General features: G+C 38.3%; 1 protein-coding gene across 1 annotated transcript in view; it reads right to left on the bottom strand.

Moving 5' to 3' along the window:
- Positions 1–1,117: 1,117 nt before the first annotated feature.
- Positions 1,118–25,739, bottom strand: part of Ift74 (intraflagellar transport 74) — an 89,481-nt gene continuing 64,859 nt past the window's right edge. Inside the window, 7 exon segments of the mRNA NM_001007001.1 lie at positions 1,118–1,403; positions 2,569–2,629; positions 6,898–7,023; positions 7,927–8,090; positions 15,041–15,167; positions 15,688–15,785; positions 16,659–16,712. Coding sequence (NP_001007002.1) covers positions 1,285–1,403; positions 2,569–2,629; positions 6,898–7,023; positions 7,927–8,090; positions 15,041–15,167; positions 15,688–15,785; positions 16,659–16,712 — 749 coding nt within the window. The 3' untranslated portion in view covers positions 1,118–1,284.

The following is a 25,739-nucleotide window of genomic DNA, read 5'->3' as shown; positions in this document are numbered from 1 at the left end:
CCAGAAGCTGGAAAGAACCCAGATGCCCTTCAACAGAGGAATGGATACAGAAAATGTGGTACATCTACACAATGGAATATTACTCAGCTATCAAAAACAATGACTTTATGAAATTCATAGGTAAATGGATGGAACTGGAAAATACCATCCTGAGTGAGGTAATCCAATCACAGAAAAACATACATGGTATGCACTCATTGATAAGTGGATATTAGCCCAAATGCTCAAGTTACCTTAAATGTACAGAACACATGAAACTCAAGAAGGATGACCAAAATTCGGATGCTTCACTCCTTCTCTAAAAGGGGAACAAGAATACTCTTAGGAGGAAATAGGGAGGCAAAGTTTAGAACAGAGGTTAAAGGAACGCCCATTCAGAGCCTGCCCCACATGTGGCCCATACAAATACAGCCACCAAACTAGATAAGACAGATGAAGCAAAGAAGTGCAGGCTGACAGGAACAGGAAGTAGATCTCTCCTGAGAGACACAGCCAGAATATGGCAAATACATAGGCGAATGCCAGTAGCAAACCACTGAACTGAGAATGGGACCCCTGTTGAAGGAATCAGAGAAAGGACTGGAAGAGCTTGAAGGGGCTTGAGACCCCATATGAACAACAATGCCAACCAACCAGAGCTTCCAGGGACTAAGCCACTACCCAAAGACTATACATGGACTGACCCTGGGCTCCAACCTCATAGGTAGCAATGAATAGCCTAGAAAGGGCACCAGTGGAAGGGGAAGCCCTTGGTCCTGCCAAGACTGAACCCCCAGTGAACGTGATTGTTGGGGGTTGGGTGGTAATGGGGAGAGGATGGGGAGGGGAACACCCATAGAGAAGGGGAGGGGTAGGGGTTAGGGGGATGTTGGCCTGGAAACCAGGAAAGGGAATAACAACTGAAATGTAAATAAGAAATACCCAATTTAATAAAGATGGGGGGAAAAAAAGAAATGTAAGTAAGAAATGCCCAATTTAATAAAGATGGAGTAAAATAAAAGAAATGTAAATAAGAAATACCCAATTTAATAAAGATGGAGAAAAAAATGAAAAAAAAAACAAAAAAAAAAGAGAATAGACAGCTGTGGTTACTAAAAACACAAACATTGCAGGAAAATGAGTTATATGCAAACATTTATTGAATTATTTAACTATGCAAGATATCTCTCCGTCAAGGAGATCACAAAACCATGGCATTTAAAAACCTGGGGTCTAACTCTTCAAGAGGAAGCTAATTTACTTTTAGCATGCTTGTGGATTCTTGTAGATTCAGTGGACTTCGTTTCAGCTTCTGCTGGCACTATGGAGAGCATCCATGATGGTTTTATTGTACTCTGCAATCTGCTTCATCACATTTTTAATCACTGGCTGGTAATCACTCTCCTGACTCTTGGTTGCTATGACTAATGACAAGAGTTAAGGAGGAACAAGGTCAGTAAAAACAGCAGTCTGTGACTCAGAAAGGAACTGAAGCAGACTTGGGTATTTGTCACAGTGAATGCAGACAGTACAGAAAATGTCCTGAATAAATTTTAGATTTAACCTTATTTTAGCAAATCATAAATTGTCACAAAAAGGCCAAGTAAAAATTGTTTCAAAAAAATCACTTGATTTTTTTCCTTATTAAGTTATTTATTTATTCATTCACTTTACTGTCTGATCACAGCCCTCTCCGTCCTCTCTTCCCAGCTCCTGATTTTTAATGTCAGGTTGCTCAATCTAATTCTACACTCAGAACAACTAACATTCAGGAAATCTCTAGTCTCTATGTCACACAGAATTTCAGGCAAGTCTCCAGACTTCAGTACTTCAGAGCCATGTAATTTACATTGCATAAAGCTGGAGTGCTGGACGTTGAAACCTCCAGTGAATACCCAGTCAGCCTTTTAAGCTGAGCTGCTCTAATCTATGAACAGAGCTCCCATGGCATCCAGTCTAGAAGTAAGCTGAGGCGTGTGCTGAGTTGTGTGCTGCCTCTGAGATGGAGTTCAGCAACGCCCTAAGAGAGAGCCTGATAACCATCTTGTCCTGGAATAAGTCAAAGGGAACAGGCAGGAAACAAATTCTGGACAGATGTTGTAACTCGATGATGCAGGCCCTCACTTGGTAGGAATGAGATGCAGTTGAATCATATGTAACATAATTGATTCAGAGGTCAAATTTCTGGTTAGTACCCTTGGCTCTACAGACAAGTTATAGCATTATAAACAATTAACACCGATATCTAAACTTTTTCAGAAACTCTATGAATACAAACTGTTCTAAACACTTTAAAATTAAGGCTTAGACAGATCAAAACCTTCTAAAAACTAGCTTACCAGTGACAAAAATTGCCATTCAACATTTGACCATCCAAGTCTACAATGTATGCTCTTAAGCACTATGCTATATGGTGACTTTACATTGCATTTTGGGTAATTCTCAAAATCGCTTTCTAATAAATTGTCTGAGTAAACACTGTTACAGAACAGAAAATGGTACTAGTCTTTATAATCCCCATATAATTAGCTCAGAGTTCTGTACACATCAAGCATTGGTAAGGACATGTCAAGTCAGTTTAAAGGATACACTCTTTCATTACAAAATTATTTTGCTCCAGATGCTGCCACTTCCTCTCCAAGTTTGTAAGCTAGAAACACAAAAGGTGAATGTTAACTGACTCTCATATTCCAAATCATTACATAACCCTTTGAGAGGGTATGAAAAAACACCCAATTTTAAATCTTGGCAATTGCTTGAATTCTAAATAAAGTGAAGGTCACCAGAGAAGAAACTTAGGTTAAATCAGACAACAGCATATACATTTAGGACAATGAGAGGTTTTACTATGCTTATTTTAATTACAAGATAGTAAAAATGTTTATTATACCAGTGAACAGACAAACTGAAAGTCAACTGACTTTTCCTAATGTAACTTAAAAAAGAAAACTGTGCCGTGATGGAAATCTGTCCCTGACTTCTGGAAATCTAATGCTACAAAGGTAATATATATATATATTCTAACACTGCCAAAGGTTCAGACATATAGGAAAAACTTCCTTATGTCTAGTGCTAAGTTTCCTGTCTTGTTTCACAGGCTGCGATAAGAGCAGAGCTGCAGAGTGAAGATTGTAAGAGAGTCTGTAAAAAGCTGGCATTGTTACAATAATTTCTGCATCAACAGGAAACTAATGTGGATATTATATTGATGGTTGCTTCCTCAGAAGACAATTTCACTGTTATAGAATTAAACTGTTTTTCTGATTTAATTAACCTTGTAACTCTAGCTTCTTAAGATTCATGTAGTTTTCCCTAAGAAAGGACTATCTGAAAATGAAAGACTAAAATAATGTTCTCCCTGGCTATTTCAAAGAAGTATAATGAGCATTTAAAAGAATGTGATAATTGGGGGTTGGAGATTTAGCTCAGTGGTAGAGCGCTTGCCTAGGAAGCGCAAGGCCCTGGGTTCGGTCCCCAGCTCCGAAAAAAAGAACCAAAAAAAAAAAAAAAAAAAAAAAAAAAAAAAAAAAAAAAAGAATGTGATAACTGAAGAAGCAAAAAAAAAAAAATGTTTCTTCTTTCATGAAAGTTATTCAGAGGGCACACATATCTATCCTATTGTTTCCTCCAGAGAGATAAATCTGGATATCAGGATGGAATCAGTTAACTGTATAAAATATATGGTCCTTGAGTCCTTATGAAATCAGATCTGTCTTCAATAAGACCTGGAAGCTAGGATGGCCCCTAAGGAAGCAGTCAGCACATCTAGCAATAAATCTTTAATAACCTTTTGCAAAGTCAAGTGCCAGACATGTTTCCTTTCGTTCTCATAGGGCAACAGACCTCTTAAGTGCTATACAAATGATATAAGAATCACATCCTGTCAAATTCCTCTTACACTGTACATCCTCATTACTGACTTGCCTTGACACTTACCATACTTTTCTCTTCTTCTGAAGAAAAATCTTTTCTCTCTTCAGCTTATTCAAATAATATGATATGAAATTATTTATAGATATAAGAATACTTTTTAAGAAAACTGTTAAGATTTAGAGACAAGGATTATTGGCAAAATATAAAAATACAGAGATATATTTAAAATTGTGGCTTGTGTATGATTTGGAAAAAAATAACATCTATGTAGTAGAAGAATGCCAAGAATTTTTTTTAAAAAGCCTTTTATTTCCCTATGACCCATTTCAGACAATGTAATATAGTCACAAACTTTTTTCACTTTTTACTAGCATTCATCCCCATTCAAAAAGTTTTTACATTATAAATTTCAAGTCTATTTTTAGGTTTTTACATTGTGAAGTAAGGACAAACTGACAGGCAAACAAGTTATATAAATTAGTGATTTCTAGTTATTGCAAACTCTATTTCTTAGGAAAAATGTTTAAAGATTCTATTTCTTAGGAAAAATGTTTAAAGACTGTTTTTAATAGAATTATTTTATTTTGTAAAAATATGAGGTGACAAATGGATGAATAGCCTATATATACCAATATATACCAATGTGTTAGAAATGTCCATTTCTGGATAGGAGGGAATAGCATGACCTGATTTCGGTTGTTATACCTTGACCATACTGCTATGGAAGTTGGGAAATTTCATACATTTAGAATTTTAAGTTGACAGTGATTAGGCATGACCATAATCAATTCTTGCCTGCCTTTAACCAGTCAGTTTGAATATAGCATGTATGTTTCATTTGGTAATTAGAAAATACTTACTATATACCTACCATATACAAATTGGTTCCATGGCGCTAGAGACAAAGTAAACTGGATGCACAGTGTACCCTCCAAGAGCCCATAATCTCTAAGACTTCAAACACTGTTCGGATAATGTACCAGAGTATGGATGACATGGAAAAGTTACTGTAGTTACGTGTCTATAGAGATATGAGTCAAGAGCTTCAAGAACAGGGCTGTTCTTCATAGTGTTATTCCAACAGCTTAAGATTAGAAACTACCTAAATGTCCAATTAGTTCTATAAATTATGCCTTATCCCATACTAGTATATTATATAATGATCTCCAAATGCACACTGTGGCATACATATACACATACACATACTAAGTGAATAGATAGATAGACAGACAGACAGATGATAGACAGACAGATATATAATGCCAGTTGTACTCTGAGATTAGTGTTGTTTTTAACCTTCAACAGAAAAGCTTCTGTTCAAAGTGCAGTTAGTGCAAAGACTTACAAATGGACAAAATGAGGAGAATAAGTGCCCGGGGCATGCTCAGCCCCCACAGTACATCTATGTCACAAGCCTCCACCCATCCCCTCAAGGCTTGTGGAAGAAGTGGAAAAAATGCGGAGGTCACAAAGGAGTGCAGAAAAGCAATGTTTTCTGGAAAACACACAATTGACTCATGGGCTCACTACAGCTATGTGCACAAGACTGGTACCATCAACATGGGTTCATTAGACCTCACCCTTGACTAGGGAATATGGGCACAGTTTGTGGGTACTGCAGGAAGGACTGTCATTTTCTTATTGGTGGAACCACTGGTAAGTTGCTCGTGCTTGTGAGAAAGAGGGGACAAAAAGATTTTAAGAGCCAGTGGGGATAGAAGACCAAGGCAGTAATAGTACCTTCCAGACACAAGAGGTCTGAGGTACATAATAAGCTCACAGACACTGGCAGCACAGGGCCTATACAGGTCCAAGTCAGATGGGGTCTCAGTATGGAGAGGAAAAGTAGACATGTGTCCCTATTCCTAACGCAGAAGCTATTTGCAACTGTCAAAGCTCACAAAGGAAAAACTAGTTTTTTCCAATGGAGTCTCATTGGGTATACAAACCACACTTAATATCAGGCCCAAAATAGATGGCCAAAACCAAACAAACTCAAAATTTTTGGAGAGTTTTATGTCAAAATGCTTGGTTTCAGCATTTTTTATCTTATTGGTCTTTTGCTTATATATTGTTTTCCAATTTTCTGTTTTAATGGGGTGTGTGTGTATGCGTGCGTGTGTTATACATGTGTATGAGTTTCTTATGCTTTTTCTTTTTTTCCTGTTTATTTTGTTTTGTCTAATTTACTTGCCTGTTTGAGAAAGAAGACGTGGAGTTGGGTGAGTGGGGAAGTGGGGAGGATTTGGGAGGACATGAGGGAGGGGAAACTATGATCAAAGTACACTGTATGAAAAAAAATTATTCATAAAAAAATCGAGTTGCCCATGCTTTGGTAAATAATACCTCTACCTACTCTCATGTAAGCAATCTTATAGTGGGTACTATATATATATATTTTATATTGATATATTGATATATATATATATCAAAGTAGGACAGGAATGAGTAGAAAGAAGAGTTTCAGTGGGGGAGGAAGAGGAGGGTGGCTGTGTGAAAATTCATATATACATGCTATGAAAGAACTAAAGAACAAAAGAAAATGGGAAACAACAACAGAAAGACCCAAGCTAAATACACAGGACATGTATGCATATATGCAAGTATGTGTCTGCACATTAAAGTATATATATATATGTGTGTGTCATGTACATGTGTGTTTTACTCATTTCAAAATGACAACAATTCTGTCTGTCATTGAATTTATGTTATTTGTAGTTTCTGTGTGGTTTCAACAGAAGTTAGAAGTTTCTGTTTACTTTTGGTAAATTTAAAGTAATACCCAGGGTAGCATAATAGCCATGCCCAGGAGAGTCTGTCCTATAAAACTGGCCTTTCATACAGGTCTACTGAAGGAATAAGACAAAATTAATTCATACTAAAGTACAGAATATCACTGTAAGGAAGGCCTACCAGGCAGGTCTGAAACCAAAATGAAACAAGAAAAAAGAAGAAAGCTGTCTGAAGCAAAAAGCACAGACTGAGAACAAGACAGACAACATAAGGTGCAGAGTGGATTTCTAAGTCAGCTTTGAGTGCTCTCACCTGAGCATGTGTCTCATTGTCTTGAAGTTGTGTTTTCAGTGCCTCATAATCTGTAGTCAGCTTCTCCATTATTTTCTTAAAGGCATTTCTGTGGGTTGACAATACTGTTCTTTCTTGATGTAATTTCTAGATAGATCCAAACAGACACTATAACAAATGACTAGAAAGTCAACATAAAACCACATTTGACTTAGAAATTTTAATATTTCGTAAAATTTTACCAGAGTTATAATCACTTTAAGACTTATTTACAAAAAATATCTTTTGAATGATAAGCTATATAGAAGTAACCATATTAATAATGCAATGAATACTTCCATGTCTATACTGATGCCCAAAAATTTAGGATTAAATTTAAAAATGGGATGGAGAGACATTGATGAGTCTGAAGAGGAGACCGACCTATCGCCCACTTCAGGACTTGGCAAGGGTCACAGGTTAGAATGCTCTCTATCAGGGAGCAACTTATACTTTGTTTTTGAATTTTTGCCTTCTCTTAAAACCTCTAAGTCTCTTTAAATTCCAGCTACACATATAACACATTTTTTTTACTTCTTTTTAGCTTGTATGTCAAATAATGTACTACAAGTAGTAAGTCATATAAAGTACATGTGAATTAAAGTTAAACAAGGAAAAACAACTGGGGGCTGCAGCTTGCTTGGTAGAGGGCTTACCTATTATATGAGGCACTAGCTTGGACCCAAGTAAACCATGCATGGTAGCATAACCCTATAATCCCAAGATTCAGAGACAAGGTAGAAAGATAAGATGTGCAAGGGCACCCAAACTTCAGAGAAAGTTTGAAGTGAACTACTTGAGTGCCTGTCTTAAAAAAGGAGGAGGAAGAAGAGGAGGAAGAGAAAGAAGAAGGGGGGAGGAGGAGGAGGAGGAGGAAGAGGAGGAAGAGAAGGAAAAGCAGGGAGGAAAAGAAGGGAGGGAGGGAGGTGAAGGAAAGGAAAGAAAGAAAAAGGAGGTGGAAGGAAAGAAACATCTGGGTGATAATTTTTAAAGGTTTTGTTAAACATTTACCTTCTTCTTCTCTTCAGCTGATGATTTTAAAGCTGCCAGGTCACTGTATGTCTCCAGGTCAGCAGTCATTTGCTTGATTTTGTTTTTCAGAGACTGTTGCTCTTCTGTCATCTTACTTTCCAGAAGTTCCATTTTCTGGAGATCCAGCTGTAGACGCTGACTGTCTGAAGTACAGGGATTTAAGGCAACAATTAAAATTCTATACTTTCAAATAACTAGCCTTAGGTTTTTAGAGCTTCTGGTCATAACATTTTAGTCACTTGACCAATATACAATTTATTGTATATATTTCTTCTTAAGGACATCTTACTTAGAATATATTTATGACTGTTAATAACTAATGCACAGTAGATAGCACTATACTTTATTTGTGAATGCAGCATAATTAATGTGTATTTTCTTCCTAAGGTACATAATAAACCTCTTGTCTTTAGGTACACACTAGACAGCATATTAGCACTTTGAATGCAGAACATTTTAACCAGCATGATCAGGGAGAGGAAGGAATAAGGGAGAGGGAGAGAAGGAAAGGGGCAAGGAGAGGTATAAGACATAGCACTAAACACTCAAAAAAAATACTGATTCTTTACAATATAACTGAACAAGTGAGAAAGTCAATGCTCCAGAGAAAATAATGTGTAACTTTGGAAACAAGAACACATGGTAGCCTAGAACAAGAACAGAAATTCAGTACTGGATATTTATTCTACTTAGTATTTACTTAAAATAAATATGAATAAGAAAAATGGTGCTTTAACAGCCTTATTTATAATAGCCAAAAGCTGGAAAGAACCCAGATGCCCTTCAACAGAGGAATGGATTAAAAAAATGTCGTACATCTACACAATGGAGTACTATTCAGCTATCAAAAAAATGACTTCATGAAATTCATAGGCAAATGGAATGAACTAGAAAATATCATCCTGAGTGAGGTTACTCAATCACAGAAAAACATACTTGATATGCACTCATTGATAAGTGGATATTGGCCAAAAGCTCAAATTACCCAAGATGTAATCTACAGACCCCAGGAAGCTCAGGAAGAAGGATGACCAAAATGCAGATGCTCCCACTCCTTCATAAAAGGGGGAAAATATTCATAGGAGGGGATATGGAAGCAAAGTTTAGAGCAGTGACTCAAGGAATGGCCATTCAGAGCCTGCCCCACATGTGGCCCATATATATACAGCCACCAAAACTACTTAAGATTGATGAAACTAAAAAAATGGATGCGGAAAGGGACCGGATATAGATCTCTCCTGAGAGACACATCCAGAGCAACTCCAATACAGAGGTCAATGATAGCAGCAAACTACCGAACTGAGAATAGGACCCCCTTGGGGGGAATCAGAGGAAGTATTGAAAGAGTTGAAGGAGCTTGCAACCCCATAAGAACAACAATGCCAACCAACCAGAGCTTCCAGGGACTAAACCACCAAACATGAACTGACCCAGGGCTCCAACTGCATATGCAGAGAATAGCCTTGTTGGGGCACCAGTAGAAGGGAAAACCCTTGGTCTTGCCAAGGTTGGACCCCCAGTGCAGGAGAATGGGGGGAGGGCAATAAGGGGGATGTGTAGGGGGAATATCCATATGGGGGAGGGGGAGGGGAGGGAATGGGGGCTTATGGACAGGAAACCGGGAAGGGGGAATAACCTTTGAAATGTAAGTAGGGGTTGGGGATTTAGCTCATTGTCGTAGAGCACTTGCCTAGCAAACGCAAGGCCCTGGGTTCAGTCCCCAGCTCCGAAAAAAAGAAAAGAAAAAAAATGTAAGTAAAGAAATGTATAATAAAAAATTTTAAAAAAGAAAAATGGTGCTTTAAAAAAGTCCCTGGTTTTAAAGGTGGGTTGTGGGTCAGGGAGATGGCTTAATAGATAAAGTGTGTACAGCATAAGAATGAAGACCAGAGTTTGGATTTTCTGAATCAACAAAAATGTTGGGTTGGCAAGGCAATCTATATAATCCCAGCACTGAGGAGGCAGAGACAGGGAATTCCAGAACAAATTGGCTATCCAGATGATCCAGAATTAGCAAACTCGGGGTTCAATGACCAACCTTGTCTTAAAAAAGTAGAAAGTGATTAAGGAAGATATCAGCTTTGGGCCTCCATATGCACACATGTGTACCTACACACATGCAAACATACATACAAACATACAAAAATGATTTTTAAAGGGGTTGTTATACAACCAAAGACTTTAAAGTTGATATAACTGAGCTAGTATTCCTTGAATGTTTCATTTACCCCTTTCAGACTTTTAAACTTAGGCATACTGAAATACACATGTGCAAGTACATATCAATATATGTGTAACAAGAGTTAAATGTTATCACAGTGTCAACCTCTGCTAGGTACGTGCTTAGTATCTTGGCATCTGGAGGCTGAGGCAGGAGGGCTCTGAGTTCAAGGCCAGATGGGAAATATAGTAAGACTATCTCAGAAATCCAAAACCATAAAATGCTTCATTTGGATTCCTATCCTCACTAAAGTTATAGACAGTTATAAGAATAAAGTGCTAAGCATGCTATCAAGGACTATTATATCACTTTAATAATATAGATAAGAAGCATGCTTAGCTAACTGAAGCAAGCATTTACATAAATTCAACTGCAAATGCAATTTGGATATGTACTCAGTAAATACATTTAAGAACTATACAAACTGATTTTTTTTTTCCCACAGAAAAGGAGCAAATGTTTGGTTGGTATAGAGTAAGGTTATCTCCCTTTCCCATCAGGTCCCTATGAAAAGCTGAAAGCTTCTCTAAGGGAAGAGACAGGAAGAGGAAGCAGTCCTGTTCCTTCTGATATGCTATGAAGTTGCGAAGTTTACTGAGCAGTGTGTACAGAGTAGCACAATCTCAGGAGAAGCCACTTTGACCTGGGGAAATGTTTCTGAAATATTCTGCCATCAGCACATTTGTTTACTCCCCAGAGTTTCCTTTCTAAAAATATAAATAAAAACTACTGCTGGAAAGATTCCTTGCCTCTACCCTGCAGTACAGTATTTCTCAACTTCTTTCTATGATTAATCCAGAGGAACCCCTCTGGCTGTTTTTTCTTTTTCCTCATCTCACTCACTTGGTATAATCTCTTTCACCTTTTCTTTAAGAAGTAATGCTGCCCCAGAGAGTAAGAGTACTCTATTAAGAAACAGAGTGAAAAAAGTCAGGTGGGTTCCAGTAATGATCTCAAAGACAGGAAGGGGGTCAGTACACAGAAGGGCACTATAACATACATTCTCTCATAATACTCAACAAGATCATAAACTGCTGGTGATTTTTAGATAAAAAAATTTAAGTATGGGCAATGATAAAAAGAAAAGAAGAAATAAAAGCTATAGTTTTAAATAAACAAAAGAACTCATATATGAAATAAATTATAAAGGCAGAATTCAAATCTTAATAAAATTTCCAGAAAAAGAAAAAGTTTACTTTAGTGACCGAATGTATTTTTCACCTCTATGAGAGTCAGTTCTCTTTCTCCTACAGATCTACAAATGGAGAAAGCACAGGACTAGTTTTAAAAAGGCAATGTAAACACAAAGCCATGAAGGTATGTAAGAAATAGAGTCTCCTAATCACTGACTTTGTTTCCTGGTATTTTTAGTTGCCTTTACAAACTGTTTTTCAATGGCTGAGGCACCAAGATAACTTAAATGAGGAAAAAGCTTGTTGAATTAACATCAGCCTTAGATAAGTGACTACATAGGTGAATTAATGTAATTTCTTGGTTTACAGAGAAGAGGAAAGGTTTTTAAATGCTCAAACAAGCCCAAGAACCTAAAAATAGCAATTTGAAGAGATTTGTAGACTAATGCATTTCACAGAATTATGCACATCATCAACAGAGAAGCAATCTAAGTATTGATGAGTGGATAAAACACCTACAATGCTAGGCAAAATAAACCAGTCCCAACATCATGACCACATTTCTTTCTTTTGTTTTTTATTGAATTTGTTATTTACATTTCAAATGTTATTCCCTTTCTGGGTTTCCCAGACATAAGCCCTGTATCTAATCCCCCTCTCCTTCTCCTTTTTTTTTTTTCATCTTTATTAACTTGAGTATTTCTTATTTACATTTCGATTGTTATTCCCTTTCCCAGTTTCTGGGCCAACATCCCCCTAATCCCTCCCCCTCCCCTTCTCTATGGGTGTTCCTCTCCCCATCCTCCCCCCATTACCACCCTCCCCACAACAATCACATTCACTGGGAGTTCAGTCTTGGCAGGACCAAGGTCTTCCCCTTCCACTGGTGCTCTTACTAGGCTATTTATTGCTACCTATGAGGTTGGAGCCCAGGGTCAGTCCATGTATAGTCTTTGGGTAGTGGCTTAGTCCCTGGAAGCTCTGGTTGCTTGGCATTGTTGTTCATATGGGGTCTCAAGTTCCTTCAAGCTCTTTCAGTCCTTTCTAAGATTCCTTCAACGGTAGTCCTGTTCTCAGTTCAGTGCTTTAATGATGGCATTAGCTTATGTATTTGCTGTATTCAGGCTGTGTCTCTCAGGAGAGATCTATATCCAGTTCCTGTCAGCCTGCACTTCTTTGCTTCATCCATCTTATCTGGTTTGGTGGCTGAATATGTATGGGCCACATGTGGGGCAGGCTCTGAATGGGTGTTCCTTCAGCCTCTGTTCTAAACTTTGCCTCCCTATTCCCTCCCAAGGGTATTCTTGTTCCCCTTTTAAAGAAGGAGCGAAGCATTCGAATTTTGGTCATCCTTCTTGAGTCCAATTTTCTGAGGAACCTCCAGACTGATTTCCAGAGTAGTTGTACCAGTCTGCAATCCCACCAACAATGGAGGAGTGTTCCTCTTTCTCTACATCCTCGCCAGCATTTGCTGTCACCTGAGTTTTTGATCTTAGCCATTCTCACTGGCGTGAGGTGAAATCTCAGGGTTGTTTTGATTTGCATTTCCCTTATGACTAAAGATGAACATTTAGGTGTTTCTCAGCCATTCAGCATTCCTCAGCTGTGAATTCTTTGTTTAGGTCTGAATCCTATTTTTAATAGGGTTATTTGTCTCCCTGCAGTCTAACTTCTTGAGTTCTTTGTATATTTTGGATATAAGCCCTCTATCTGTTGTTGGATTGGTAAAGATCTTTTCCCAATCTGTTGGTTGCCTTTTATCCTAACAACAGTGTCCTTTGCCTTACAGAAGCTTTGCAGTTTTATGAGATCCCATTTGTCGATTCTTGATCTTAGAGCATAAGCCATTGGTGTTTTGTTCAGGAAATTTTCTCCAGTGCCAATGTGTTTGAGATGCTTCCCCACTTTTTCTTCTATTAGTTTGAGTGTATCTGGTTTGATGTGGAGGTCCTTGATCCACTTGGACTTAAGCTTTGTACAGGGTGATAAGCATAGACCAATCTGCATTCTTCTACCTGCAACCAGGAGGGCCTGTGCCGCCTTTTCCCGGAGCCCCCGTGCACCAGGATCCCAGATAGCGTTAGGTGTTTTCCTCTGGAGTCAGAAATGTGGGCAGAATGTAGTCTCTTCTGGCTTCCCAGGCATGTCTGCCCCTCTGAAGGTTTAGCTCTCCCTCCCTCAGGATTTGGGTGCAGGGAGCAGGTCCCTTCAGATCCGGGCGGTGTGTGGACTGCAGGAGACCTGCTGCTTGAGTGCCCCTCTCCTTCTTCTATAAGGGTGTTCCCCTCCCCAACAACTCTCTCTACCCTCCCTGATATTCCCCTACACTGGGTGATCCAGCCTTGGCAGGACCAAGAGCTTCTCCTTCCATTGGTGCCCAACAAGGCCATCCTCTGCTACATATGCAGTTCGAGCCAAGGGTCTGTCCATGTATAGTCTTTGGGTAGTGGTTTAATCCCTTGGAGCTCTGGTTGATTGGCATTCTTGTTCTTATAGGATTGCAAGCCCCTTCAGCTCTTTCGATCCTTTCTCTAATTCCTCCAATGGGGATCACGTTCTCAGTTCAATGGTTTGCTGCTAGCATTCGCCTCTGTATTTGACATGTTATGCCTGTACCTCTCAGGAGACAGCTATATCAGGCTCCTGTCAGCATGCACTTCTTAGCTTCATCAATCTTGACTAGTTTTGGTGGCTGTATATATATATGGACTGTATACCCATGTGGGGTAGGCTCTGAATAATGTACAACTAAAATGGCTACCATTTTATAGAATACAGATTGGTATATCAATTTCTGGGATACATTAGTTAACAAAACTAAAATTCACCTGTCATTCTTCAGGTTTTAAAGTATGATGACAAAATGATTGCAATTAGGCATGTTTCTTAGTTGCATGCCATTTTCCTTGGTCAGTGCTGTGCTATTTCATCATCACTGGCTCTCAGATGCTGTGCTAATTTTAACGATTGACCTGATATTTGACCACGATGGCTTTCCACACTCATGTCTATAAAATCATTACTTCACTGCCTTATAACTGTCCTTCTACCAGGATGAAAGTTCCCCGAGGAAACAGATCTGACCTTTTTTTTTTAAAAGAAAAAACTCGAATACTGAGAACGTCTCTCCCTGACCAAACTCGTCAGTCACTGAACTCTTTTCATTTAAGCCTCACTGTAAGAACTGACTGCTTAACCTCATAATCACATTGCCTACTAGAAGCCAGGCCGTGGCTACTACCAAGCACTGGGAAAGAACATCATACTACATATACTGCATGTCATTACCCTGCAAAAAGACCAAACTTCAAAGCCTGAAACTGAATCCTAGTTCTGTATGTCACTCTGTACCACTGTAAAGTTACAGATCATGGCCTGGGAATGCAGGCTTGTAGTAGAGCAGCTCGCTAGCACCACACATACATACAGACACAAAATGTACATGAAATTTTCATAAGCTAGGAATGGTCTGTATTCGCTAAGTGCAGTTAAATGAATGAGAATATGCCAATGTCATACTAGTAAGCTCCTGGGTGATATCGTATGGAATTCTCAAATCGCCAATGACAGGGGTAACAGGCACTCGTCAATTCAATCCTCCCTTATGAGACTTTCAAAAGAACTCCAAAAAGAATGAAGGTGAGTTTTTGAAGTTCCAATTTGTTAGAGAGAGAGAGAGAGAGAGAGAGAGAGAGAGAGAGAGAGAGAGAGAATATAAACTCTTAGCCACTGTCCTTACCTGAGGTCAAATTCCTAGCTGTTGTCTGTGACTTCTGCATTTCAGTTGATTTAAAACTGAGGTCATCCTGCATCATCTTTAGCTCTTGGTTGGTGATGGAGGATATCTGTTTCATACGATTTATATTCTGTATTTGCAGAGAAATAAACAGAATATTTAGTTTTCCTATAAAACCACCACAAAACACAAAGGACATGATGCTTTGAATAGTTATTTTCCTTCTTAGCATAATACATAGCAGACTATCAATAAACACTTTTTGAAAACTTGAAATGTTCATTACGTATATCTATAAGAAATATTTACCATATAAATTACAGTGTAAATACATTAACATCTTCTAAAATAATGTCTATGTTTTAGAATTTTATTAGTAAATTCAGATAAATTATCAATAGAAGAAAATATTAAATTTTATTCTAATCACAGCTTCATTTACTGATTAACACTGATCACGTACATCCCATCCTTCCCCGCATTATCCTAATTAGCTAAAATTTTCCTACAGAGATTAACATTAATAGCTTGAAGAAACATGAAGGGAATTTAAAGTACGCAGTCTAAGTGGGTAAATATAACACTGAGTCTTCCACTTTTATACTGCTATTGGGACAATCAGAACACCAAGACCAGCACACAGCACTCACCCGACTGCAATGCTCTAAGAGTGTGATGATGCTGGTTTCTATCTGTGCCTTCCGCTCTAGTTCCTGATTCTTCGTTTCCTCAAAAGTCTCTATAAAAGCTGCCAATTGGAAACATGGTAAGACAGACTACTGTTGACAGACAGTAAATAAACTTAGCTTTAGAACTTCAGACTATTTTCTAGAAATCCCAAGTAAATATAAAATTTAAACTATTATCCTACTCTACTTTCAAGTACTTAAAGTCTGTTATGACTCTGATATAAGTAAATTAGAGAGTTATTTATATGTGCTCAAAAGAAATAACTGATCCCATAAAGATCAGAAAAACTACTTCCTTGATACAGCTATATTGTTAATGCTTACAGTTGGCCAGTGGTCTTATTTCTGAGATTAGTATTACTAAATACCTATCTATCTGAAAATGCCTTTTTATTAAATTAATCAAATAATGGCTTAATCACAAAATAAATTTTATTACTTTTTCAGATTATAAACAAATATAATAAGAAATTACCCATTTGTATGACCTAAACTCATATATATATATACTTTACTCTTATTTGCATTCTTTAATTATTCCTATGGAACTTCCAAAATTAAAAATAAGTATTTAAATTTTATAATTAGTAAGAGAATGGCATCAACACTGCATGCATTTGCTAATGTGTTTCCATTGTAATTTTTGTACCAATTCTTTTTTTGTAACTCAATAGTGTAGCATATATTTTCTAATTAAAAAAACCCACATATGTATAGCAGTCTAATTTGCAAGTTATATGATACTATAATAGATAATGATCTGATAACACTTCAAATGGGAGGAAAAAAAATTTCAGGTTACAGAACCCATTCACTCAAAACCAAATTTTTAGAATATCATTTTTTCTAAGTGGTTCAATGTGGCAAATGTCCTCAGTGCCTTGTACAAATAAGTAGCAATCTAATATTTACTTTATAAGATCACCACTTACCATCCATATTTTCTTCCCTTTTTTTAAGCTCCTTGTATTTTTGATTCATTTCACCTATAAAAATGCAAAACACTAATTTTTAAAATTCTAATCATAATATTCTAATGTATAAGTATTTCTTGGGTTCTCTTTATGCTATTAGCCACTGAATATTTGATAGTGTCTAGTAGAATTTTAATTTGGAGAAATGTGCTTGGATTTACTTTAACACTCTTTTAAACCACTACTTGTGCTTTTACAAGTGGGAAAACATTCTTCTGACTGGAACAAACTTTTCATTCCAAACCTGAAGCTCTTCAGTTTCAGTGACAGGAAAGAGAAGTTCTCAAGCAAGTCTACCCCATCTTTGAAAATTTTGTAGCAAGCACAATAGCAGCATTTCTTACCTAACAAGGCTTAGAATCTAAGAATTTAACATGTTATGATAAAAATACTAAGAAATGTACAACCAAGCTAATTCAAGTAATGTGGAAAATTTTCCCTAATATTCATGCTACATTATAAAGAATGAAGAGGAATCACTTAGATATGGGAAAAAAAGAAATATCAAAACATTTTCCTGTAATTCGATGGAAGTTAGTAAATGTTTATCTCAGGTATGAAGAGCCAGTGTGAAGGCTGGAGAGATGGCTCTGACTGCTCTTCAGAGGTCCTGAGTTACATAAAGAGCCAGAGTGAATAGATTGAGGTAAGAGAGAAACTGAAGATAATTCTCAAGATTCTTAGGAGACTTGAAAAGACAGCTGCATTAACTGCAAATGGGGGCAGAGTGATGAAGACGTTGCATACAGAAATGTTGAACATACTCAGTTTAATGAATATGAAAATCATGTCTGAACAGACAAAAAGCCAAACCAAAAGGACATCTCTGACATAGCGAGCCCCACAAAGGAACCATTCGTCATGATGGTAGGTGATCATTGTGATCATGTGATAATAGGGTTTCACCATAACAAACATTGAGCTATGGAAGTACAGAGACATTCTCAATGTAAGACGTTACAACTCCATGTACCCAGGGCACCAAGTACAGAAAACACAAATACAGAGCTTGCTTCAACCCGCTTTCTTCAGGACAGTCAGTCCTCACTTCCTAGAAAAACTAAGGATGGAAGAGATGGAAAGAACAGCAAGCTATTCCTAAAGGGATTGATTCTTAGTTAAAATCTGGCATTAAAAAGGACACTCAAGAACAATAGCTAATAGGAGTGGGTCTTCCCACCTCAACTTAATCCCTCATAAGTGTACCCTGAAAGCTTTTGGGGTAGTTTTAGATATAGTCAACAGTCAAAACTCAGGCTGGTATGGGCTTGGTAAGGGTGTTTCAAATACTAAAATCTCTAAATCGGTAAGTATTAAATTATTGCTCCAAAGACCTCACTACCTGTAAGAAAAACAAAACAACTCTGTAGAAGTTCGTCTGGACAAAGTATTTAATTTAGAATCCAGCTTAGTAGTGCTTGGGGCATAGCAAATATAACATAAGGCCCTCAATTATTTTCCAAAGCAGTGCTTATCAAACATTAGTATGAATTTTGGCTACTATAGAAAACGCTGAGCACTATCCTCACGGTTTCAGGCTGAAGTTCAGATAGTACCTCAGAATCTGCATTCCTGGTCAGTTTCCCTCTGCTGAGATAGCGCAACTCTGACTTTTTGAAAAACAGTCTTGCTAGGCCAATATCCACATTAAACAATGAGTTGCTCTTCCTTGATTTACACTAAGAATCCATAGGCTAATAATGCTAAGTGCCATTTGAACAAATAAATACTGAGAGGAAAATGCTTTCTAAGATATGATTGTGGAAATAATCGGACAAAATACTAAAGTTTCAACTTATAAGGTAACTGAATTCATGATAATGCTTACAATGGACATGTGAGAAGTTTTGTATTACTACTCTATCTCAATCTCTCTCTCTCTCTCTCTCTCTCTCTCTCTCTCTCACACACACACACACACACACACACACACACACACACACAAACACACACACACAAAAAAGTCATCTGGATGTAAAATAAATAAATGGGATTTGTTTTAAATATGAAGAAAATGAGGTTGGATTGAGTGCAGCTAAAGAGCATGTCCGAGATCAAACAGTTAAAGTAGCACTGTGTGGACTCAGGTCAAGGCATGTTTAGTTGTAGGAAAATATTCTGCCTTAACTTTTTATCTTAACTGTATACCACTACTAAGATAAGACTCCTAAAGCAAAATTTATAAATTATCTGTATAAGAAATGTCTTTTCACAGGAAGACTAACAGAGTTAGTCAACTAACCTGGACCTTTGGGCGCTCTCAGAGACTGAACCACCATAATGTATTATACCCAGATATGCATCTTGGTCTTCATGTAGGTTCTGAACAACTGAAATGGGGCTATCCCTAAAGCTGTTTCCTATCTGTGAAATGTTCTTCTACTGGGCTGCCTTGCCTGGTCTCAGTGGGGGAGGATGTGCCTAGCCCTGCAGAGACTTGATGTGCCAGGGTAAGGGGAATACACAGAGGGGGATTCTCCCCCTCAGGGGAGAAGGGGCTATGGGAGGAAGGATTGTGGGAGGGGAAACTGGGAGGGGGAACATGCACCTTCACTGCATGTAAGGTGAATAAATAAATTTTTAAAAAATGAAAAAAAAAGTGATTTTACAGAGACATGGCTACACAAAAAGACTATCCCTACAGGCAAACTAAGTATATTTTGATAAAATCCAAACCTGGGGTAATACTGGATTCTACAAATGAAGGCACAATTTTTAGTAACTATGCTCAAACGTTCATCTTGGGAAAGTGTGTAATGTTACTACTGTTCTTTGTTAAGTGTGCATGTCAATGCTATCCTACACAAACAGATTCTCAGAGAACTAGCCCCACCTTATGGATATTGGTAAAACTGCACATTTGGGTCCTTGTCCACAGGCTAGAGTTTTTCTCATGGAAGGGGTAGATTACTTCAACAAGAACTAGGACATGCTTACATTGGTGATAAAACAATGTCTACATACTGCTTTCATTGTAGGAAATGGCTCAAGTAGGAAATGGCTCAATCGTTGTGAGAAATTAACAAAATTAAAGGTAATAACTGGTTTATTCTGGCTAAAACTTATAAAAATTTATTCTGTATAATACTCAGGAATGTATATGGATACCTATGAAATCACTATTTTTTTTTCTTTGTTTTTACTTAGGATCTAACTATGTAGTTCTGGTTGTCCACAAACTCACTTTTGAAGACCAGACTGGCCTTGAACTTGAACTCACTTGCCTCTGCTTCTCAAGTGCTGAGATCAAAGGCATATGCCATCATGCATGGTCTTGTATCAGTGTTTTTGATAACAAATAATTAGAAATACCTTTACTGTTAATGCTGAGACATTGTGTAGTACCCTGTATACACTGTACTCTATAGTACAGAATATTTACAGTCACGACTATGATAGCAGCTAACAGCTGTCACAGTGCTCAATATGTACCAGGCACCATTCTCGAGCCTTCAGCGTCTAACTGTAATGGTAATGGTACATGCTCGTGTATGTTTATGTTTCTGTGGCTTGAGTATGAAATAGCCTGATCAGCTCATATGTTTAGACATTTGTTCCCAGCTAGTAACACTGAGCATTTGTAGAATCTTTGGGAGGTAAAGATGTACCCAAAGAAATAAGTACACCAGGAGCAGGGTTCTAGGTTTTATAGCCTAGTCCTAGTTCATTGTAGCTCTCAGCTTTCCGTATGAGGATAAAATGTGATTTCTCTGCTACTTGACTGCCAAGCTAGCTTTATTCCATGTTCCTACGAGCGTAACTAGAGCATTCCCCTCTCAAACTAGAAACCAAAAATCAACACTTTCTTCCTTAAGTTGCTTTCCTTGGGATATTTTATTGCAGCAACAGAAAGGAAACCAAACAATGGTTAAATGAAAATACTCAAGCTGAAAAGAACTATATAGTTTTACTTCATTTAAAAATGTTTGTAAACTTGTAGTGAATCTTACTAAAGACTAATCATGAACAATGATCACCTCAGAAGACTCAGATGAATTTGGAAAGACAGGTTTTGATTTCATATGCTTTTCTATAGTTTGAATTCATTACATCAAATATATATCAGATAGATTCATCAGGGTCTTGCTCCATTGCTCAGGTTCCCCACTGACTCCTGGCCCCATGCTATCCTCCAGCCTAGCTTCTTCCAACCTAGCCTTCTGAGAAGCTGAGACTACAGGGGCACGTCATCGCACTCAGGTTGGGCACTCTGCTTTGTCTGTGACAGGGTTTCCTTTGTAGCCCAAATCTGTTTCTTGAATTTGAAATCTTTTTTTTTTTTATTAACTTGAGTATTTCTTATATACATTTCAAGTGTTATTCCCTTTCCTGGTTTCCGGGCAAACATCCCCCTCCCCCCTCCCTTTCCTTATGGGTGTTCCCCTCCCAACCCTCCCCCCATTGCCGCCCTCCCCCCATAGTCTAGTTCACTGGGGGTTCAGTCTTAGCAGGACCCAGGGCTTCCCCTTCCACTGGTGCTCTTACTAGGCTATTCATTGCTACCTATGGGGTCAGAGTCCAGGGTCAGTCCATGTATAGTCTTTAGGTAGTGGCTTAGTCCCTGGAAGCTCTGGTTGCTTGACATTGTTGTACTTTTGGGGTCTCGAGCCCCTTCAAGCTCTTCCAATTCTTTCTCTGATTCCTTCAACGGGGGCCTATTCTCAGTTCAGTGGTTTGCTGCTGGCATTCGCCTCTGTATTTGCTGTATTCTGGCTGTGTCTCTCAGGAGCGATCTACATCCGGTTCCTGTAGGCCTGCACTTCTTTGCTTCGTCCAACTTCTCTAATTGGATGGCTGTATATGTATGGGTCATATGTGGGGCAGGCTCTGAATGGGTGTTCCTTCAGTCTCTGTTTTAGTCTTTGCCTCTCCCTTGAATTTGAAATCTTGATTGCCTCTAACATCTGGTAGGATTATAGGCATTTGCTACCACATTATAGTAAATAATAATAATAATAATAATAATAATAATAATAATATTTAAGAACAGAAAAGGGTGACTGAGGCCAACTGAAAAGTCAATAAAAGTGTGTGAGAATGATTATTTGAAATAAAACACACAAACATACGTCTACAAAAAAAAAACACTTTAAAAACAGTAAAAAAAGCACGCACAAAGTGACTGAACTCTTAAAAGATTCTAGGTCAATTTTGTAACTAGCAAAGATGATAGCTTGAACGCACACTTCTTTCCTGGGACTCAATATATGTATCAGGCTGGCTTCCAGCTCAGAGACCTGTCTGCCTTTACCTCCTAAGAGTCAGGATTAAAGGTGTGTACCACCACGGCCAGCTGAATACCCACTTCTAATACTGACTCTGTCCAAGCCCTCTTAAAACTACAATACAAAGTTGCTTTTTTGTTTGTTTGCTTGCATTTTAAAGTATAAGCTCCCAAGAAAGGGGAATAGGAGAAAAGACAGTAGAAATAAAAATTTGGAAATTTTGGAAAACACAAACAGATGATTAATTGATAATTAATTTATCTGAACTAAAAAAGCTTCAGCCTAAGCTAGCAATGAGTAAAGCTCAAAACCATATGGTTTTAAAAGACCCAGTAATTCTACACAGAAAGATAAATACTGTCTTCAGCATCTATTCCACAAAAAAACAAAAAAAAATTGGACATACATTATATGGTATAACACTTATTAACAGAATTTATTTAATGTAAATGAATAAAGATGAAAATAAAAGTCTGGTTTTAGGTTAAATGGACCAAGAAATATTACTATGAGGGACTAAACCACGAGACATAAACACTCACGTATTAATTTATAATAAAAATATTTCCTAGCAATTATTCTCCCCAAAGCACATGCCATTCATACCTGGTTTCCTTCCTTAGCACCAAGAGTTGGGGAGGAGAGAAAGACTATGAAATATAAACCTTGAGAGAAAAGGCTCTATTAATAACCTATTTTGCCTGTTTTATTATAGTCTTACCTGCTGTTGTCTTTCTCAAGGCAGCAATGCTTTTTCCACAGTTCCTTTGTTCATACAAAAGCAACGCTTTGAAAAGTAATCATTTGGTTCACACCTATGAGGCTGAATTACCAACATTACTGAGATTTTGAATGCATTGTGGGCTATGTAGCAAGCACTTGATTAGAAATAAAAAAGTAGCAATTAAAGGTGTGTTTATTTGGTGGTTCATGCTGTTCTAATCTTGAAAGATTAGAAGGGCCACACTTCCCTATCCCTAAGTTTATATGTTATTCTGGAGAGAGGGAAAGTTTTCAAAACTTTCTGCTCTGCCTTTTGCTCACAGTTCTTACTGCCAACTTGGCAAAAGCAGCTAGCATAACCAACACAACTGCCTGAATCCTAAGCTGTCCTGAAACTTCCTCTTCCCAATTAACCAGCCAGTCCTTTAACATTCAGCATCACACATAATCTCAGAACACGGACAAAGCATAGACAAGTTCATTCCAGAATATACTATGCACAACCTAGTTCCTGTTCCCATGTAAAACATCATGAGCTTACACTTTACTATTTGCATTCCTACTGGCATCCTGTTCTTCTTAATTCCTACCAGAATTACAGTATTCCTGAAATGCTTTGAACCATTTCTTCAAACTTTTTAAAATCCCTCCTATAAGTCAGTTCCGAAGGCTTAAAGATCAAATACTAAGTTTAGTCACAGCCACAATATACTTCCATGATATAAATTCTCTTTGGGGAACAATGGAGTAAAAAGGAACTTGAGACGCTATCTCAGGCTGTCCTTGTACTCAGTATGTTGGCCACGTTACCCTTGAATTTGCAGCAATCCTCCTTCTTCCTTATCCTCCTGGGAACTGGGATTATCAACTTGTACCAACACACCCAGCTAGGTGCCAGTTGTCTGTTAGTTTTGTATGTTTGTTTATTTGTTTTCTTTTACTTTCGGCATCAATTTAAGAGAGAAAAGATTTGTTTGACTCCTTTTTAGTAGTTTCTGTCCATCATGAAATGAATGCAGAGAGCAGAGCAGCGCACATCATGGGAATCACAAAGCAGAGAGAGAAAAATGTCTACACTACTTGGGTTCCCAGTCTATGGAATGTTGATACACACACATCAGTTGACCTTATCCCCTAAATTAGTCATCACAGAAAACAATCTCATAGATAGGCTATTATGTGCTTTGTAAATCAGGTTGACAATCAAATTAACCTTCCCAGGTAAAAATGTAGATATAGACAAAAGTATCCACTTTATTAAAAAACATGAATACAGGGGTTGGGGATTTAGCTCGGTGGTAGAGCACTTGCCTAGCAAGCGCAAGGCCTTGGGTTCGGTCCCCAGCTCCGAAAAACAAGACAAAACAAAACAAAACAAAACAAAACCAAAAAACAAAAAAAACCATGAATACAAAGTAGGGATACTATTGAACTTAATATTTCTTGAGAGTGCACACCTATATCCTAAAATGAGAGGACCCAAAGAACAGATTAGAGCTCAATTTTCACATTTATTTTACTGTGCAGTTCCTTCTTTCTTAAATGATGGATTGTTTGGGCTGTCCCACAAGCATCTACTTCCCAGACAGAGTGCTGATGGGCTAGATACTAAAGTGAGTTAAGGAATACCCCTGCCCTGAGGGCTTAGTTACATAGGCAACTGTAATACCTATTGTGCTCCAATAACTGGAGGACAGCTACTCATCTAAGCCTAGAAACTAGTTAGGGAAGGACGTTCAGAGTTATGTTGAGTAAGAGGATTCCAAGTTAAATCTTAAGGGCTATGGAGGGAAAGGGGAATGGGTAAGGATAGAGGGGAACATGATCTGGTACTGTGGTGGGGGGTACTAAAGCCCAGATGGTGAGCAGAATGAATGGAAACAGTCGACCTGGAGAGGAAAGAGGTTGGGGAGACCTTCTAGAATGTACCAGAGACCTGGGAAGTGAGAGATCCTCAGGACTCAAAGTGGGGAACCCTAGATGAAATGCTCTACAGTGGGGAGAGAGAATTTATTGAGCCCACCTCCCGCAGAAAGACAGGGCATCAAGTGAGGGATGGGGTTGCTATCCCACAGTCAATGCAGGGATGGAAATGGAGAGAAGCCTGAGGAAAAGGAGGTCCAGTGACAGGCCCAAAGTGGGATCCAGCTCAAGGGGAGGCCCCAAGACCTGACACCATTACTGAGGCTGTGGGGCATTCACAAAAAGGGGCCTATCATGACTGCCCTCCAAAAGACCCAACAAGCAGCTGAAAAAGTCAGATGCAGATATGTGCACCTAACCAATGAACAGAAGCTGCTGACCTCTCTGATTGAATTAGGGAAAAGGTGGAAGAAGCTGAGGAGGAAGACAACCCTGTAAGAGGACAGCAGTATCAATTAACTTGGAACCCTGAGATCTCTCAGACACTGGATCACCAACCAGGCAGCATGTAACAGCTGAGATGAGGCCTCCAACACATATACAGCAAGGACTCCCGGGTTTAGGTTCAGTTAGAGAAGATGCACCTAACCCTCAAGAGACTAGAGGCCCCAGGGAGTTTAGAGGTCTGGTGGAGTAGGTGGGGTGGGGACATCTTGTGGAGACACAGGGGAGGTGTGGGGCGAGGAGGAGTATGGGATGTGGAACTGCTGGGGTCGTGGGGCACCAGGAGGGGAATAAAATCTGGAGTGTAAAAATGAATTAATTAAAAAAATAATTTAGTCAGATGAACAGAAGAACAAACAAATAGAAGACAACAAAAGCAAATGGTTAGAGCATAAACTAATTGAATGAATGGTAATAAGGAGAAATATAAGGTAGCAGAAGTAGACTGTTATTATTAGATTACTACAGAGTTGGGTATGATGGTTCATATCTGTAATCCCTGCTTTTGGAGGATGAGGTATGAGGATTGCTATGAAGCCACACTGGGCTATACAATAAATTCTAGATAAGCCTGAGCTACACTGTAAGACGTGGTTTAAAAGGGAGGCAGGGCCCAGAGATGACTATGGGATGAAATGGAAGCTGATGGAGTCAGACTACAGAACTAATATGAAATACAAATCTTGTGCATCATGGTGAACCATATTTAAGCAGGACAAGGATA

The sequence above is a fragment of the Rattus norvegicus genome, chromosome 5 (genome assembly GCF_021556685.1).
Source record: "Rattus norvegicus strain SHRSP/BbbUtx chromosome 5, alternate assembly SHRSP_T2T, whole genome shotgun sequence".
Taxonomy (NCBI): Eukaryota; Metazoa; Chordata; class Mammalia; order Rodentia; family Muridae; genus Rattus; species Rattus norvegicus.
This window is presented reverse-complemented; position numbering and strand designations above follow the sequence as displayed.